The sequence below is a fragment of the Eleutherodactylus coqui genome, chromosome 9 (genome assembly GCF_035609145.1).
Source record: "Eleutherodactylus coqui strain aEleCoq1 chromosome 9, aEleCoq1.hap1, whole genome shotgun sequence".
Taxonomy (NCBI): Eukaryota; Metazoa; Chordata; class Amphibia; order Anura; family Eleutherodactylidae; genus Eleutherodactylus; species Eleutherodactylus coqui.
This window is the reverse complement of record NC_089845.1, coordinates 113,201,972-113,221,777: the sequence shown is the minus strand read 5'-3', so window position 1 is coordinate 113,221,777 and position 19,806 is coordinate 113,201,972. Positions and strand designations below refer to the sequence as shown.

The window sequence follows — 19,806 nt, the reverse complement described above, 5'->3', positions numbered from 1 at the left end:
TGGAAGTTCTTATTGCTTGCTGCCCGTGGGGTCAGACAGGGTAAGTGTGGCTCTACCTGCAGAGTCAGGTAGGGAAAGATCCCGTTTGTCGTGAAGCCAGTCCGTGTATGGATAGTGACCCTTTCTGAACAAAACCATAAAATACAAAAGTGGAGAACTAAAATAAAATTGGGGTAGAACCTCTGTCCTCTCTGGAGCTTGTAGTGTGGCACCTCAGTGCAGAAGTTGTAGATGGAGGAGGTGGTGGGGAGGGACTCCGGGAGTCGGGTTGTGAAGTAATCTATAACGACTTTATTTTTTGCAACAGGCAAAGAAGATTTCACATTTGCTTGCAGCCACAATTAACGATGACATTTGCAGGCATTGATTACTTCTGCATTCTGTTCAGGGATGGGTACAAATAATTGCATTTGTACACTTTACTTTTCCTTCTAGTGTCTTTCTCTGACTGTGCTTATGACTGGCTGACTTAGTTCTCTTGTTTCCTGTCTTTCCTCTTCCTTTATTTGGCTCTATTTCTTCTCTCCTCTTTCCTCTTTTGACTTCATTAAACAACTTTTATTTTTAGTGCTCACAGTTTAGATGTTCTCTTTACCACTGCACTGGCTTTCTCCTTGTTCATCCCCGACTTCTCTCAAGCTCAAGTTTAGCTCTGGGCTTGTAAGACCAATTTAGCTAAGCCCACTCTCTCCTTTTGTACTGTCACTAACCTAGCCTATCACTCCCCTGACTTTTGCTAGGTGACCTGTACTCACCAGGGGCTAGAGAATATTACCAGAATACGTAATACAGTGAGAAATATGAACAGCATAACATCATAACTCTTCAAACTTATAATACATGAAATCTACAAAGACAGAAACTATGATGGAAAGATGTGCACCTCCCATGTTTTGGACCCATTCCTGGTTTGGGCTAACAAACGGAAGCAAAATACTGCTGGGTAATAGTTACCTCACATGAGTAGTATTAGCCAATCAGAGCAGAGTGTAGTATCTTAGGGTGGTTTCACATCTGCGTTGGAACCACCAGCTGGAGGTTCCGTCACAGTTTCGTTCAAAGACAGAATTGTTTTGCAGAGGGTATTCCCCTTTCCTGCTCCCCAAACGAAGCAGGAAAGTGGAACCTCAGGCTCATGTGTGAAAGCACCCTTAGACTACCAATGCACAGTGTGCCTCAGGTGGTCAGAAAGGAGTGCAGCCATCTTGGTTTGTCAGAGATCAGGGAGCTGTCTTTTGCTCAATAGTACAGTAGGTACTGCCAAAATGTTTTAATATTTGTCAGCTATCACACCAATTGGGGGGTGGGGTGGGGATTTTGAACTGATTGCTTTAGGTGCCAAAAGAGCTCAATCCCAATCCTGAATAGAAAGATTGTCCCTCACTACACGTCCTACAATACCGCCATGTCTTACCTGATCATGCTCCTCCCTATCCAGTGGTTCTGTGACATAAATATTTCCACTTTTATCAATAGTAAATGGAAACCTCAAAAGCTTGTCTCTTTGGTGTAGTTCATACACAACATTCTGATCATTCCATGTAACCTAATGCACAAAGAAGACAATCACATTTACTACATTTTAAAACCATGCAGACACATTTTCATTTGTTTTCCTGCTTGCATTTCTCATTGAACACAAAACTCCTTTAAGGGGTTGTTCAGAAGTAGACTTTGGTATTTTTTTGCATCACTTTTGTGCTTTAACTGTATCAGGTATTGCAGCTCATTATTCTAATTTAGATATAACTCGTGGATAGCGGTGGTGCAGTTTTTGGAAGAAAGCCACGTTTTTCTAATCCTGTGCAATCCCTTTAAATTATTTCGGTCCAACCCACAATTCGAAAACAGTCTGAGTCTGTCCCTCTCCATGGCTCCACAACAGGAAATATTGAAAAAGTGTTGAAAAAAATTTGGGAATTATTAGGGGTATTCTGGGCTTTTACTACTGATGACCTATCCTCAGGATAGGTCATTAATAGTTGATCAGTGGGGATCTGCCACTCAGAATCCCCACTGATCAGCTGATCCTCATTATGTATCCTCATAATGTATTTCGAAGTAATAACTTCTTCCTCAGATCCCCAGACACATCAAACAGAGCCTCATGTGGTGCAGAGTGCTACATTTGGAGTTACATCAGCTAATATCGGCTTAGATCTTAAAGGGGTTGTCCCGAGGCAGCAAGTGGGGTTATACACTTCTGCATGGCCATAATAATGCACTTTGTAATGTACATTGTGCATTAATTATGAGCCATACAGAAGTTATAAAAAGTTTTATACTTACCTGCTCCGTTGCTGGCGTCCTCGTCTCCATGGTGCCGACTAATTTTCGCCCTCCGATGGCCAAATTAGCCGCGCTTGCGCAGTCCGGGTCTTCTCCTCTTCTCTATGGGGCTCCGTGTAGCTCCGTGTAGCTCCGCCCCGTCACGTGCCGATTCCAGCCAATCAGGAGGCTGGAATCGGCAATGGACCGCACAGAAGCCCTGCGGTCCATGAAGACAGAGGATCCCGGCGGCCATCTTCAGCAGGTGAGTATGAAGACGCCGGACCGCCGGGATTCAGGTAAGCGCTGTGCGGGTGGTTTTTTTAACCCCTGCATCGGGGTTGTCTCGCGCCGAACGGGGGGGGGGGGGGGTTTAAAAAAAAAAACCCGTTGCGGCGCGGGACATCTCCTTTAAGCATTCAACTATTGATGAACTATTTTGATGATAGTTCTTCAACAGTAAGGTCCCTGATAAGCCCTTTAATTAATGTTCTTACTCTCCGTAGTTAGCAAATATACTACTAACGAATGAAAAATGAAATCCCCGAGTATCTGCTCTCCAACAATGAAGGGGGTTAAGATGCTGTTCTTTTCACAAAGCATTAATATAATCAGCGTTTAGGCCAGCTTGGCTCTTGAAACACACAACGTCTGGTTACATTTTCCATTGCGTGGATTGTTTTACAAACTCCGCTTTTAAACACCATAACGTTGCTCTCCCTCCCTGCGTTACCCTTGTACTGTATGTTACATGTGAGCCAAGTTCATTTTCAAAAGTACTCTCATTACGTTACTGAATTATTTGTAGTGAATTTTGCAATATGAGGTTTTGCTTTATTGGGTTCAGCAGAATAATCTGATGTTATTTTGATGAGAAATTGGCTCATGGGGCATTAACAATGCCAAGAACAGTCATTATCAGATGACACGCCGCATGCTTAGACTCTGTATGCAATATACTGTAGGAATCCACTAGTCCTCCTATTAACAAGACCAGGAGCATACCTTCAAGCTCCTGAGACCGGATGCAAAATCTTTAATAGACCCCCACCTACCATGTGTCATTTATAATATTGGTGTCTTCTCACGTGGCATAGACACCTCTGGGCCCACTTAGGAACTACTATCTTTGTGTGACTGCTACCTTTGCACATCACTGGCCCAGGGATTTACAATGCATTCGAAAAGTCTTAAGACCCTTTCAGTTTTTTCACATTTTATGTTTTGGCCTTGTGCAAATTTTTAAAAAAAGTTTTCCCCCATCATTCTGCACTCAGTACCCCTTATTGACAAAGTGAAAACAGAATGTTAGAAATTTTTGCAATTTTTTTTAAAAATTAAAAACTAACATTTTGCATTGACATAAATACTGAGACCCTTTGGTATGACATAGCTCAGATTTCTCTTGATCATCTTTGAGATGTTTCTATACCTTGATCAGAGTCACCTGGGGTAATTTCAGTTGATTGGACATAATTTTAAAAAGGCAAACCCCTGACTATATAAGGTCTCACAGCTCACAATGCATATCAGAGCCAAAACCAAAGCATGAGGAGGAAAGAACTGTCAGTAGCCCTCAGAGACAGAATTGTCTGGAGACACGGATCGGGAGAAGGATACAAAAAGCTTTTGTTGCACTAAAAGTTCCCAAGAGCACCGTGGTCTCAATAATTCTTAATTGCAAGAAGTTTGAAACAACCAAGACTCTCCCCAGAGCAGGCCCGACCCACTAAAATAAGTAATGGGGGGAGAAAGGCTTAGGTAAAAGAGGCGACTAAGAACCCAATGGTCACTCTGGTTGAGCTCCAAAGATCCTGTGTGCAAATTGGAGAAATTTCCAGAAGGTCAACCATCACTGCAGCTGGGCTTTATGGCCTACCAAGCTGGGCTTTATGGCAAAGTGGCTGAAAAGAAACATGAAACCCCACCTGAAATTTGCCAAAAAGCCCCTAAAGAACTCTCAGACTAAGAAACAAGATTCTCTTTTCTGATGAAACCAAGATTAAACTTTTTGGCCTCCATTCTAAGCATTCTGTCTGGAGGAAACCAGGCGCTGCTCATCACCTGCCCAATACCATCCCTACAGTGAAGCATGGTGGTGGCAGCATTATGCTAGGGGGTGTTTTTCAGTGGTTGCAAGAGGAAGACTGGTCAGGGTTGATGGAGAGCTGAATAGAGCAAAGTACAGAGATATTCCTAATGAAAACCTCAGCCAGAGCACAAGGGACCTCAGGCACCCTGTCTGCTATTCATTACCATGGCGAGCAGCTGCCGGCGTGCGTGCCATAAGTTTGCCACCACTGTTATAGTCACTGATTACTTCAGAAGGGTTGGTGATACAGGGATTATTCTGATTGCCAGTTTTGGAGTTGGGAGGGAATTTCTTTCCCTTAAATGAGCAAAATTGGCTTCTACCTCATTTGGGTGTTTTGCCTTCCTCTGGATCAACATTGCAGGATAATAAGTCGAACTGGATGGACATGTGTCTTTTTTCAGTCTTACAAACTATCTTACTGATACTACAGTACTTTTCAGTCATTACCTTGGTGATGTTGTATGGATGACTGCTTTTGGAGTTTTCCTCTATGGTGATTGGGCTCGGCGCTTTCCAAAGATTTTCATTTATGGTAATAAACACCTTTGTAGTATCGCTAAAGGGTCTTTCTGTACGGTCTGATACTTCCAAAAAAAGTTCATAAGGCTTATCCCCAAATTTTATATTTTGAGTTCCTGCAATAAAAAAATTAAAAAATGATCACTTGCCATAGATAGTCCATGACCAGCATTGCATTGTAACTGTGCTTAGTCCATGTGCTTGGCGGTGTAGACTTTACTATAAAGTGTTCACAATTGTTTTTTAGTTCTTTATTATATACTAAGAGCAAACTGTTTGTCATTTGTGTTGAAAAAAAAATGCCTCAAGCAAACATAGTTGATGATGAAAATTTCCTGCATTTACACATGCAGTTTTTGCTCTATCTTCGATACCTTGGATCTATTACTATGTTTGACTCAAAAACGTCAGCAAAAATTCCATCAAAGACTGCAGGTGAAAATTTAGCCTTAAACTGAGCCAAATGCACAAATACATATGATCAAAGAAATATTTCATATACTGCAATTTGTGTGGCATTTGTCTACCATTGTAAGAAAATGTGTACCATACTGTATACGTATTTTCTAGATGCCTCTGCATGGAATAGCCAGTCCCTTTTGCTACTCCATGCAGTAAAAACATTGGAAACCATGATGGAAACAACCGGAACAAAGGCCAAAGTGGTCTCTGATGGTGAATCTATTGTTTCATTTGCCGCATGTGCTTGGATCTTTCCAGGTACATATGGTAAATGTACACTGCAAATCTAGTGTTAAAGTAGCCTTATAGAGAGAGCATAAGGGTCAATTGCCATGCGGCAATCACTGCCTAGGGTTTCCGACAGTCCCAGCTGCAGGACATCAAAATGTGCCTCCAAGAAGTGCTAACATATGGCAGAGGAGATGATGAGGAAGTTTTTAGTAATATTTATTACTTAGGCATCAAGCTCATCTCTTCTTGCAAAAATCTCTGAAATTCCATCAGCAAGCATTGCTAACTAGAATAAAGGATTTTCAATCATTCATGTAGAAAGAGGTAAATGCAGCATTTATGATGTTTATCTCCTGGTCATACAAAGAATTTTTCAAGCTGACCCTTGTTTTCTCAAACACCAGATTGTGGGGGACAGTTGCGCAGCCAACATGCTAGATTGCTGTCAATTTCAATTGATATTGGTGGAATCAAGAAACGTATTGGCTACAATTAACGTATGTTTATGTCCAGTGTAAGTTAACTACCTATTACTTTTTGCCGCGATAAGGCCTCATGTCCACTAGGAAAATTGAATTGCGGATTCCGCATTCAATTTTGCCCATAGGGAATCATTGGCCATCCGCGGTCAATTAAATTGAATTTTGCACCCGCAGATGGCATTTTAATGGATTTGCGTTTTTCACGTGCGGGAGAAAAAACGCAGCATGCTCCATTTTCTGCGGATCTCCCGCGGTACACCCGCAGCTGTATTTCTGCTCTCCGGCGTGGGAGCGCGGGAGAGCAGGAGTTCAAAGAGAAAAAAAAAAGAGTGCACGGCACATGCGCGCGGCATGCTACCAGCGTGCCGGGCAGAGGGAAAGAAGATCTGACGGAGGGGAACCTGCAGCGTCCGGACAGGTGAGTTAAACCTTTTTTCAGGCCTTATGTCCGCGGGAAAGGAGGTTCCTGCTGCGGGATTCTGCATGGAGAATCCGCGCGGGCCCGAATTTCCTAGTGGACATGAGGCCTTCGAGTAGTGTTTGTCAAACAAAGGGCTGTACTGGGTCTAATAAGACTCATCACATAAGTAACATTCTAATACTGGAAACAACATAGAGGAAACAATGTTCCCTTCTTTGTGAGATGTGAAACAATAGCCATGTTGAACCTTAAAAGGTTTATTTCCATCATAGAAAGTGATGGTAAAGTGCTAGACTATGCCATCACTTTCTCATTAGTGGAGGTTCGATGGTTTGGAAATAAGTGTTCCGCTTGAGATGCATGGGGTAGGTGTGGACCCCATTATTGTACTGCTGATCCACCGCAAAAAACAACTTGTATCCACCACTGAGCTTCAGCTCAGAGCAGACCCCTGAACATTAGACCCATGGCATTCGACTTTTCAGTGCTCCATACACGTTGGTCACAGACACACCACTACTACACTTTGTCGATTTTCTCTTACCACTCCTAGAAAAATGACTGATCATGATTTTCAGTAAACAAGTAAGTCGTTTGAAATAACAAGGATTTACATAATAGAAAACCAGCTGACACACATAAACACAATTATAGGAACTGGTAACCAAATGCAGTCATTATCCCTCTGTGACCTTAATCTCTTCTGTTTTTGTAGACATTCAATTTATTAAATGTATCCAAGAAAGAAACAAGGGATATAAACATCCAGCAGGCTGAAGTAAATGTCCAATGCTGCATACAGATGTGTAGCTAGAAACCCCTGGGCCCTAATGCTAAATTTGTAACAGGGCCCCTGTGTTATTTTTATGACTGCTACCTCTGTACCCCCTATAGCTACGTCTTTGGCAGCACATGTCTAAATGTACATATTGCATTGACACATATATACTGTAAGTGTGGACATATTAGGATTTGTGGTCATTTTGATGTCAATGTACATCTAAGTGCTATGAACACAGAGTATTGTGAGGTCCGCTGTGTGACTGGATACATGCATCTAATTAATTCATGTGGAAAAGGACAAACCATGAAATAAACTCTATTTAGGCATGAAATGTCTTCAGTTGCAATGTTAACTCTACTTATATGTAAACTCTACAAGTATGAGAATTCAGAGTAGATTCATAATGCCCCTTGACTAACTGTAATAGCCAAGCAGTTGTTATAGCGCTGTATTTCCATGGAAGATCTGTTAGTTAAGAGATTGCACTTATTTTAGTTACAAAAAGATTAACGTCCTTCCATTGAGATAAAATAATCAGATGAGCCGGATTACGACCCACAGACTTTGTCAATGAAATGCTTCCTTTTGCAGCCGAAGCAATTGAACCAGCTGTTGGCTGGGTTAATATTAAGCTGTAAGGAGCCTTCTTAGAGTCAATTGATTGCTCTGTACGTACCAGCTGAAGTGGTGGAAATTTCCCCCGTTACATTGTTGATCTGGAAAAACATGATTCTGGCTGGGTCTGGAATCTGTTGCGTGATTTGGTAGACAAGTTGAGCATTGGGCGTTGCTGGGTCATCCTTATCCGTGGCAAAAACTCTTATGAATGGTATATCTAAATTGGTAAAGATACAAAGAGGCATTTGCAAAAAAGTTTTTGTAAACTATAGCTTATCTATAGATGTGTTTTTTAAGATCCACCTGCAGATTTGTTTGAATAATCTTTCATTAATTAGAAATCGAAAGTATAATGCAGAAGTAGCCATGGCCAAACCAATGTTGGCACTTATCCATTTATATCATCAAGGCATTCGTATCTGAAAAAGAACTGACCTAAGAACCGTTGGGTTGGACTGGCTCACCAGAGTATAGAATGGTGCCATTACAATCATGACATCAATAAGCATGAAGACTGTCTTTTGTTTACACCTCCCTTTAGTCTTGTGTGCATTGCAGAATGAAAGAGGGTGTAGTTAGGATTAAAATGTGCATCAAAACAGTTTTTTTAAACTCCTATATATTTTAATTTTATAATAGATAAGCAATTTAGCAGCCATTTTACAGATTGAACCAGTAATCAGGCTCAGGCTTATCTTCAGTGCAATGGCATTTTACACCCTTATGAAAACGGATTTGGATACAACATAGCTGTCTCTATTGTAGGCATAGTTTGAGCTTTTTCATTCTACATATTACACTAGTTATTTCCAAATTCAATTCTAAAAGGGGTTGTCCAATGGTCAACTATTGATAGCCTATTTTAAGAATAGGCCATCAATAGTAGATTGGCAGGAGTCTGCCACCCGGGATCCCCACTGATCAGCTGTTTGTAAGACTGGAGCACTAATGCACTGAGTTGATTTCTGCAGAAAGCAGACAGCTCCGTTCCAACTGCAGTGGTCAGGTTTGGTTTTACAGGCCTATTAATTTCAATGGGAGCTTTGCCTGCAATACCAGGCATGGCCCCTGCAGTGGAAATTGAGCTGTCTGCTTCCTGCAGAAATCAACTCAGTACACATGCACATTGGCCCAGTAAACAGCTGATCAGTGGGGCTTTCGGGCAACAAACCCCTGGGGATATACTACTGTTTGTCCATCCTGCAGGAACGCCATCAATGGTTTACAACTGCACCAGCCCTTTAAAGTGAAAGTCCAGCTAATTTCTTAATATATGTTTATAATGGTTAAGGCTTGTTTTTTTTTCCTATACAGAGTTCTAAAATTCCATGTATAGACATACAGTAGGTTAAAAGATCAGATGGGCTGCTTGCAAACATCACCAGGGAAAGGTCCAGTCTTATTATTGGGTTTTAGTGTATAGCCGAATACAGTAAGTGCCCTTTAGTGGTGGCTGCAGGTATCTTGCAAATTTTCTCATAAGTATATCTATGCAGTGGGTTTTGAGTTCTGTATCAGAAAATTGGAGCACCCTCTGCTATCAAGATATAATAAGAAATTGAAGGAGTTGGACACCATAGCTATTTGTTTGATCATTGGACTGCCAGAGATAGTTGAGTGCTGTAGTTGGCTATCTCCAGCAGTCCCATAGAGAAGAATGAAGAATATGTGTGCATGCATGACCAATGCTCTGGAGACTTTGGATTCCCATTCTCTTGATTGTTGGTGGTTCCAGTATTCAGACCCCACTGATCAAATACTTACTACCTATCCTCTGGATAGGTGATAAGTTGCTGTAGTGGTCCAATACCTTTAATGAGCACAAAGTTTTGAACCTATTTAGATAAAAATTCAAAATTGTATATAAGGGTGGAGATTTACGCTACAGCATGTGAAAACATGTGCCAATTATGGATTCATATATGCGGTATAAAGAAATGTCTCAATACATGATACATGGGGTTCCTTGAGAAATGGATTGAAAAACACTGTATTAGCTGATATGAAGACAACAAGTACAGAAAAAAAGCATTATTAATACACCAAGGGGGTTGTATGTTGGGACCACTATTAATCCCAATCCAGAAGGTCCCCACATGAATGGAGAAGAGGTTGCATATCTGTACTCCTGCTTCATTCATTTTAACTGGAGCAGAAGAAGTTTCGTACTTGACAATTTTCTGAGCTCCCATTGAAATGAATGGAGTGCTGGCACATGACCTCTGCTCCATACATGCAGGGACAACCTGTTCTTGAGATCAGTGTGTGGTCAGACCCCAACCGATCATAAAGTTATCCTCTACCCTGGGTAGAGGGGATAACTTTGTATCTTGACCCAGTCCCTTTAAGACTGTTCTTTCTTAACCTACCTGGCCTAGCTTGTTCTCTGACTTCAGCATTATACTTGGACTGGTTGAAAAATGGTACATTATTATTGATGTCGTCTACGATTATAGTAATAGAATGTGGACCTTCAACGAGCAATTCATTACTGTCAAGAGTTTTTGCCTATAGATAAAGAACAGACATATAATTTACACACAAATTTCACACACGGGCCGTAAGAGTTATAGCCATCAACTCTACAGGGATTTGAACCCAACAAGATTCAAAGTCATCATCCTGCCTGTCACACGTTGCCAAATTTGATGATTTTACACTGAATTAATTTCCTCTCAAACTAAAAGAATAAAATGCTTCCTGGTTCGTTCACAGCAAGAAAACTAATTCAGTAACATAGTCATTTATAGCTAATTATTCTTCATGTATGAATACTCAAGTGGTGGAAGAGAAAAAGTATCGGAACACATTTACTAAATGTCTCAATGCTCTTTTTATATATTCTGACATTATGTTGGGTGGTGGTCTCCGCTTCATTCTATGGAGATGTACATATAGAATTAGAATAGAAAATGTCCATATTCTCATTACTTTTAATACGTAGATTTGTCTCATCTCCCAGTTCAGAGGACCTGTTGTAATCAGCTTTCCGCTATAAGGTTCCATCTCAATGATACCATCTTTTTCACCTTCCAGGACAAATTTTGCAGATCTCTGGTTTTGTTTATCAAACTAGAAGAAAACAGAAGTTTATTAGATATTTTTAATGCAAATTCCATTACATAAGACACTTATTGCTAATAGGCATTCCCTCAAAGAAGTAGAAAATATAGGTATTTAGATGGAAACCCTTACATTTGGCAATACTGACTTTCAGGAATACTTGGGAATGTTTCCAAAAAGTACTAGATATGTTGGCCAAAAATCAATCACATTTTAATGTCTGATTTTCCAAGTACAATATTAAAATCATTCTGCAGTCAAAACAAAATGTCTGGAGGACTCTCCTAATGCTGATGTTGTGTATGATAATAGGTTTACTGGGTTTAATAGTTCCTACCTGGCAACTGGCTAAGTACATCTTCTATATTATTGACGGTGCCTCAGACATTGCCACAGGTGTTCTTACTAAAGGATATCCTAAAAACATGACCTGTTGGGGGTCTCTGAGGACCAGAGTTGAGAAACACTGATCTAGTAGGAAATATGGATGGGCACTCAGGCACTCAAGTAGGCTGAAACATTAACAACGTACAATTTTCAGAATTACATACTTCTCCAGCCCAAGCAGGTCTGGGCAAGAGTTTTGAAACCTTATGGCAATCTCTCTTTTCATGCTTATACTCCCCTATGGTACCACGTTACTCGAATTCCTTAATATCCCAGTCCTCTCTGTGTGGCTTCAGCACAGTATACAAAATCCTGACCAAACAATTAACTTCAGGAGTCTTAAATCCTTCGAAACTCTTAGGCCGCTCTCACACATAAACGCATTGAAGCACCGTGATTTCAAATGCAGCGCTTTGCCTCGATTTTACTTTCGCTTTTGGCCACAGCTCCCTGTGGCTGACAGCGTGTTTTAGGGCACCCCATCATTATGATGGGTGATGAGGTGTGCTAAACAGACAAATATAGAACAGAGTCTGCTCGAAAACGCAGCAATGGAAAGCGCCATCAATAAATGCGGGTGTTAGTATTTTAGGCCCAAAACATGTAAGCTGGCGTGCCAACGGCAAGGCCACTTCCTGTGTGAGAGAGACCTTAAAGAGGAATTTAATCTGGCCAATAATATGCTTTTTTGATATATTCCCCTGTGCCATGAGTACCATGTGCAATATGGGGTCTAGGCCCTGGAGTACCCTGACTTATCTGCCTACAATGTTAATGGAGGGTAGCCCTAGAGGCAGTATTTCTGCCATATATAACAGTCTTGTGGCCTATCGTCAGGATACTGTTCTTGCTCCCAGTCAGTCTAAATGAGAGTTGATTCTGGAAGACATCTCGAATGCTGAGTGGGAGGATATCCTGGTGGTGCCTAAATACGTTTCAGCATGGTATCCTGAGAGAGCCACACAGCTGTTTATCCTTAATCAAGCCTATATGCCCTCTGCTAGGGTGTCTAAATTCTATCTGGTCAGAAAGAATGTTTGCCCAAAATGTGAAGTAGAGCCAGGATCGTCAACCATTTAAATTGGCAGTGCCCTTATATACAAGGTTTCTGGGTGCAAGTCGTTAGATGTTTAAATGATCTGATGGGAGTTCCTGTTCCGCTTACCATTAGGCCCAGCTTGATAGGTTGTGTTGTTTTAATCCACTTAAAGAGATTGTCCACTTATAAACTATTTATGTCCTATCCTCAGGACAGGTCATAAATAGTAGATCGGGGAGGGTCTGTCATCCAGGATTTTTGCTGAGGCCTGTGCGCATATATACTGAGTAGAGATGAGCGAACGTACTCGTCCGAGCTTGATACTCGTTCGACTATTAGCGTGTTCGAGATGCTCGTTACTCGTAACGAGTACCACGCGATGTTCGGGTTACTTTCACTTTCATCTCTGAGACGTTAGCGCGCTTTTCTGGCCAATAGAGAGACAGGGAAGGCATTACAACTTCCCCCTGCGACGTTCAAGCCCTATACCACCCCCCTGCAGTGAGTAGCTGGCGAGATCAGGTGTCACCCAAGTATAAAAATCGGCCCCTCCCGCGGCTCGCCACAGATGCGTTCTGACATAGCTGAGGGAAAGTGCTATCTTGTTGGAGCTGCTATAGGGAGAGTGTTAGGAGTTATTGTAGGCTTCAAGAACCCCAACGGTCCTTCTTAGGGCCACATCTGACCGTGTGCAGTACTGTGGAGGCTGCTTTTTGCAGTGTTGCACATTTTTTTTTTTGTTGGTATATCGGCCGTGCAGAGCATTGCGCCCTGCAGTAATTAGACATAGTGCAGGGCCAGTAGTGGTGAGGCAGGGACAGAAGACATATTATTGATTGAATATAGGCAGTGGGCCTTTGAAAAAAAATTTGGGGGAAAAAATCTATTTGGGCTGCCTGTGACCGTCCTCAGTGTACTGGGTCTGTGCTGGGTGTAGTAGTTCTACAAATTCATACGCAGCTAGCTAAATGTTACGGCAAGCTTGCGCAAAATTATTTCCTAGCTCTGTCTGGGCTCTGAAATCACTGCTGTATTGCAGTTCACAGTGCAACACTCTGCAGTTCTGTGACATACCCTAGGGCCAGAAGCGCTTAGGCAGGGACAGAAGACATATTAATTATTGAATATAGGCAGTGAGCCTTTGCAAAAAAATTTGGGGGAAAAAATCTATTTGGGCTGCCTGTGAGTGTCCTCAGTGTTCTGGGTCTGTGTCTGGGTGTAGTAGTTCTACAAATTCATACGCAGCCAGCTAAGTGTTACAGCAGGCTTGCGCAAAATTATTTCCTGGCGTTCCGTAAGCGAAATCAGCCTCCAACCACAGGCCAATAAGCGGCACATTTAATTACAGCGTTCTGTTTCTGCACTACTGGTAATACAGCATGCTGAGGTGTAGGGGTAGGCCTAGAGGACGTGGACGCGGCCGAGGACGCGGAGGCCCAAGTCAGGGTGTGGGCACAGGCCGAGCCAGTGCGGTGGCCCGGGGTAGAGGCAGGGCCAGACCGAATAATCCACCAACTGTTTCCCAAAGCGCCCCCTCGCGCCATGCCACCCTGCAGAGGTCAAGGTGCTCTACGGTGTGGCAGTTTTTCACAGAGACGCCTGACGACCGACGAACAGTGGTGTACAACCTTTGTCACGCCAAGATCAGCTGGGGAGGCACCACCACCAGCATGCGCAGGCATATGATGACCAAGCACCCCACAAGGTGGGACGAAGGCCGTTCACCGCCTCCGGTTTGCACCACTGCCTCTCCCCCTGTGCCCCAACCTGCCACTGAGATCCAACCCCCCTCTCAGGACACAGGCACTACCGTCTCCTGGCCTGCACCCACACCCTCACCTCCGCTGTCCTCGGCCCCATCCAGCAATGTCTCTCAGCGCAGCGTCCAGTACGCCGCCACGCACCCGCACGCTCAAGCGTTAAACGTGCACATTGCCAAATTCATCAGCCTGGAGATGCTGCCGTATAGGCTTGTGGAAACGGAGGCTTTCAAAAGCATGATGGCGGCGGCGGCCCCGCGCTACTCGGTTCCCAGTCGCCACTACTTTTCCCGATGTGCCGTCCCAGGCCTGCACGACCACGTCTCCCGCAACATTGTACGTGCCCTCACCAACACGGTTACTGCCAAGGTCCACTTAACAACAGACACGGGAACAAGCACAGGCGGGCAGGGCCACTATATCTCCCTGACGGCACATTGGGTGAATTTAGTGGAGGCTGGGACAGAGTCAGAGCCTGGGACCGCTCACGTCCTACCCACCCCCCGAATTGCGTGCCCCAGCTCGGTGGTGGTATCTGCGGCGGTGTATGCTTCCTCCACTAAACCACCCTCCTCCTCCTACGCAACCTCTGTCTCGCAATCAAGATGTGTCAGCAGCAGCACGTCGCCAGCAGTCGGTGTCGCGCGGCATGGCAGCACAGCGGTGGGCAAGCGTCAGCAGGCCGTGCTGAAACTACTCAGCTTAGGAGAGAAGAGGCAGATGGCCCACGAACTGCTGCAGGGTCTGACAGAGCAGACCGACCGCTGGCTTGCGCCGCTGAGCCTCCAACCGGGCATGGTCGTGTGTGACAACGGCCGTAACCTGGTGGCGGCTCTGCAGCTCGGCAGTCTCACGCACGTGCCATGCCTGGCCCATGTCTTTAATTTGGTGGTTCAGCGCTTTCTGAAAAGCTACCCACACTTGTCATACCTGCTCGGAAAGGTGCGTTGGGTCAGCGCACATTTCCGCAACTCCAAGACGGACGCTGCCACCCTGCGGACCCTGCAACATCGGTTTCATCTGCCAGTGCACCGATTGCTGTGCGACGTGCCCACACAGTGGAACTCTACGCTCCACATGTTGGCCAGGCTCTATGAGCAGCGTAGAGCTATTGCGGAATACCAACTCCAACATGGGCGGCGTAGTGGGAGTCAGCCTCCTCAATTATTTACAGAAGAGTGGGCCTGGTTGGCAGCCATCTGCCAGGTCCTTGGAAACTTTGAGGAGTCTACCCAGATGCTGAGCAGGGATGCTGCAATCATTAGCGTAACCATTCCTCTGCTATGCCTCTTGAGAAGTTCCCCGCAAAGCATAAAGGCAGACGCTTTGCACTCGGAAACGGAGGCGGGGGAAGACAGTATGTCGCTGGATAGTCAGAGCACCCTCCTGTCTATATCTCAGCGCGTTGAGGAGGAGGAGAAGGGGGAGGAGCATGAGGAGGAGGGGGAAGAGACAGCTTGGCCCACTGCTGAGGGTACAGATGCTGCTTGCCTGTCATCCTTTCAGCGTGTATGGCCGGAGGAGGAGGAGGAGGAGGAGGAGGGAGAGGAGCATGAGGAGGAGGGGGAAGAGACAGCTTGGCCCACTGCTGAGGGTACAGATGCTGCTTGCCTGTCATCCTTTCAGCGTGTATGGCCTGAGGAGGAGGAGGATCCTGAAAGTGATCTTCCGAGTGAGGACAGCCATGTGTTGCGTACAGGTACCCTGGCACACATGGCTGACTTCATGTTAGGATGCCTTTCTCGTGACCCTCGCGTTACACGCATTCTGGCCACTACGGATTACTGGGTGTACACACTGCTCGACCCACGGTATAAGGAGAGCCTTTCCACTCTCATTCCCGAAGAGGAAAGGGGTTCGAGAATGATGCTATACCACTGGGCGCTGGTGGACAAAATGATGGTAAACTTCCCATCCGACAGCGCTAGTGGCCGAAGGCGCATTTCCGCGGCCCAGGTAGCAGGGGAGGCGCAGAGATCAGGCAGCATGTACAGCGCAGGCAGGGGACCATTATCCAAGGCCTTTGCCAGCTTTCTGGCTCCCCAGCAAGACTGTGTCACCGGTCCCCAGTCAAGGCTGAGTTGGCGGGAGCACTGTAAAAGGATGGTGAGGGAGTACGTAGACGATCGCACGACCATCCTCGGTGACGCCTCTGCCCCCTACAACTACTGGGTGTCGAAGCTGGACACGTGGCCTGAACTCGCGCTGTATGCCCTGGAGGTGCTTGCTTGTCCTGCGGCTAGCGTCTTGTCAGAGAGTGTGTTTAGTGTGGCTGGGGGAATCATCACGGATAAGCGTACCCACCTGTCAACCGACAGTGCCTACAGGCTTACACTCATCAAGATGAACAAAGCCTGGGTTTCCTCAGACTTCTCTTCTCCACCAGCGGACAGCAGCGATACCTAAACAATACGTAGGCTGCACCCGCGGATAGAAGCATCGTTCTCTATCACCATCCAAAACGGGGACCTTTTTGCTTCATCAATCTGTGTATAATATTCCTCCTCCTTCTCCTGAAACCTCACATAATCACGCCGAACGGGCAATTTTTCTTAGGCCCACAAGGCTCAGTCGTATAATTTTTCTAAACAATTTATATACGTTTTAATGCTCATTAAAGCGTTGAAACTTTCACCTCAACCAATTTTTAGTTTTACTGGGCTGCCTCCAGGCCTAGTTACCAATTAAGCCACATTAACCAAAACGATTAATGGGTTTCACCTGCCCTCTTGGTTGGGCATGGGCAATTTTTCTCAGGTACATTAGTACTGTTGGTACACCAATTTTTGGGGGCCCTCGCCTACAGTGTAATCCAATTAATTTTTAGCCCACCTGCATTACAGCTGACGATACATCAGCTGTGTTGGGCACTGCAATGGGATATATTTATGTACCGCCGGTGGGTTCCAGGGAGCCACCCATGCTGTGGGTCCACAGGGAGTTGTAACTACATGTGTCCACTTCTAAAGAACCCCTGTCTGACTGGGGCATGCAGTGTGGGCCGAAGCCCACCTGCATTAAACATGACATTACCTCAGCTGTGATGGGCAATGCAATGGGATATATTTATGTACCGCCGGTCGCTTCCTGGCACCCACCCATGCTGTGGGTCCACAGGGAGTTGTAACTACATGTGTCCACTTCTAAAGAACCCCAGTCTGACTGGGGCATGCAGTGTGGGCCCAAGCCCACCTGCATTAAACATGACATTACCTCAGCTGTGATGGGCAATGCAATGGGATATATTTATCTACCGCCGGTGGCTTCCTGGCACCCACCCATGCTGTGGGTCCACAGGGAGTTGTAACTACATGTGTCCACTTCTAAAGAACCCCAGTCTGACTGGGGCATGCAGTGTGGGCCCAAGCCCACCTGCATTAAACATGACATTACCTCAGCTGTGATGGGCAATGCAATGGGATATATTTATGTACCTCCGGTGGCTTCCTGGCACCCACCCATGCTGTGGGTCCACAGGGAGTTGTAACTACATGTGTCCACTTCTAAAGAACCCCAGTCTGACTGGGGCATGCAGTGTGGGCCGAAGCCCACCTGCATTAAACATGACATTACCTCAGCTGTGATGGGCAATGCAATGGGATATATTTATGTACCGCCGGTGGCTTCCTGGCACCCACCCATGCTGTCGGTCCACAGGGACTTCACAATAGGGAGTTGTAACTGCCTGTGTCTATGAATTAAAAACCCGGTCAGGTTGGGGCATGCAGTGTGGGCCGAAGCCCACCTGCATTTAATCTGACATTAGCTCTGCTGTCCAGGGCACTGCAATGGGATACATTTATGTACAGCTGGTGGGTTCCAGGGAGCCACCCATGCTGTGGGTGCACACGGAATTCCCATTGCAGAGTTGTACCTGCCTGTGACTATTTATTAAAAAAACGCGGTCTGACTGGGGCATGCAGACACCTTGACAGAATGAATAGTGTGTGTGGCACATAGGTTCCCCATTGCTATGCCCACGTGTGCAGCTCCTGATGGCGGTGGCACAGGATTATATTTCTCATTGCTTCTGTACAGCATTGTGGGCTATCACCCCGCCCCTTTTAAAGAGGGTCGCTGCCTAGCCGTGCCAACCCTCTGCAGTGTGTGCCTGCGGTTCCTCCTCATGGCAGGACTTCTCTTCTCCACCAGCGGACAGCAGCTATACCTAAACAATACGTAGGCTGCACCCGCGGATGGAAGCATTGTTCTCTATCACCATCAAAAACGGGGACCTTTTAGCTTCATCAATCTGTGTATAATATTCATCCTCCTGCTCCTCCTCCTGAAACCTGACGTAATCACGTCGAACGGGCAATTTTTCTTAGGCCCACAAGGCTCAGTCATATAATTTTTGTAAACAATTTTTATACGTTTCAATGCTCATTAAAGCGTTGAAACTTTCACCTGAACCAATTTTTATTTTACCTGGGCTGCCTCCAGGCCTAGTTACAAATTAAGCCACATTAACCAAAGCGATTAATGGGTTTCACCTGCCCTCTTGGTTGGGCATGGGCAATTTTTCTGACGTACATTAGTACTGTTGGTACACCAATTTTTTGGGGCCCTCGCCTACAGTGTAATCCAATTAATTTTTAGCCCACCTGCATTAAAGCTGACGTTACATCAGCTGTGCTGGGCACTGCAATGGGATATATTTATGTACCGCCGGTGGGTTCCAGGGAGCCACCCATGCTGTGGGTCCACAGGGAGTTGTAACTGCATGTGTCCACTTCTAAAGAACCCCAGTGTGACTGGGGCATGCAGTGTGGGCCAAAGCCCACCTGAATTTAATCGGACGTTACCTCAGCTGTGATGGGCACTGCAATGGGATACATTAATGTACAGCCGGTGGGTTCCAGGGAGCCACCCATGCTGTGGGTGCACACGGAATTCCCATTGCGGAGTTGTACCTGCCTGTGACTATTTATAAAAAACCGCGGTCTGACTGGGGCATGCAGACACCTTGACAGAATGAATAGTGTGTGGCACATAGGTTCCCCATTGCTATGCCCACGTGTGCAGCTCCTGATGGCGGTGGCACAGGATTCTATTTCTCATTGCTTCTGTACAGCATTGTGGGCTATCGCCCCGCCCCTTTTAAAGAGGGTCGCTGCCTAGCCGTGCCAACCCTCTGCAGTGTGTGCCTGCAGTTCCTCCTCATGGCAGACGCACTTATAAATAGACATGAGGGTGGTGTGGCATGAGTGCAGCTGAAGGCTGCGCAGGGACACTTTGGTGTGCGCTGTGGACACTGGGTCGTGTGGGGGGGGGGGGGGTGGGCAGCATGTAACCCAGGAGAAGTGGCAGCGGAGTGTCATGCAGGCAGTGATTGTGCTTTGTTGGAGGTAGTGTGGTGCTTAGCTAAGGTATGCATTGCTAATGAGGGCTTTTCAGAAGTAAAAGTTGTTGGGAGGGGGGGGGGCACTCTTGCCGCTATTGTGCCTTAATAGTGGGACCTGGGAACTTGATATGCAGCCCAACATGTAGCCCCTCGCCTGCCCTATCCGTTGCTGTGTCGTTCCCATCACTTTCTTGAATTGCCCAGATTTTCACAAACGAAAACCTTAGCGAGCATCGGCGATATACAAAAATGCTCGGGTCGCCCATTGACTTCAATGGCGTTCGTTACTCGAAACGAACCCTCGAGCATCGCGAAAAGTTCGTCTCGAGTAAC

The 19,806-nt window shown here is 45.5% G+C and overlaps 1 protein-coding gene across 1 annotated transcript in view; it reads right to left on the bottom strand.

Moving 5' to 3' along the window:
* CDH17 (cadherin 17) overlaps nucleotides 1-19,806 on the bottom strand; it is a 66,932-nt gene that overhangs the window by 26,857 nt on the left and 20,269 nt on the right. Inside the window, exons 3-7 of the mRNA XM_066579013.1 lie at nucleotides 10,812-10,952; nucleotides 10,250-10,388; nucleotides 7,939-8,097; nucleotides 4,811-4,998; nucleotides 1,415-1,546 (exon numbers count right to left, since the gene is read on the bottom strand). Of these exons, the coding sequence (XP_066435110.1) occupies nucleotides 1,415-1,546; nucleotides 4,811-4,998; nucleotides 7,939-8,097; nucleotides 10,250-10,388; nucleotides 10,812-10,952 (759 nt within the window). The remainder of the gene's footprint in view (nucleotides 1-1,414; nucleotides 1,547-4,810; nucleotides 4,999-7,938; nucleotides 8,098-10,249; nucleotides 10,389-10,811; nucleotides 10,953-19,806) is intronic.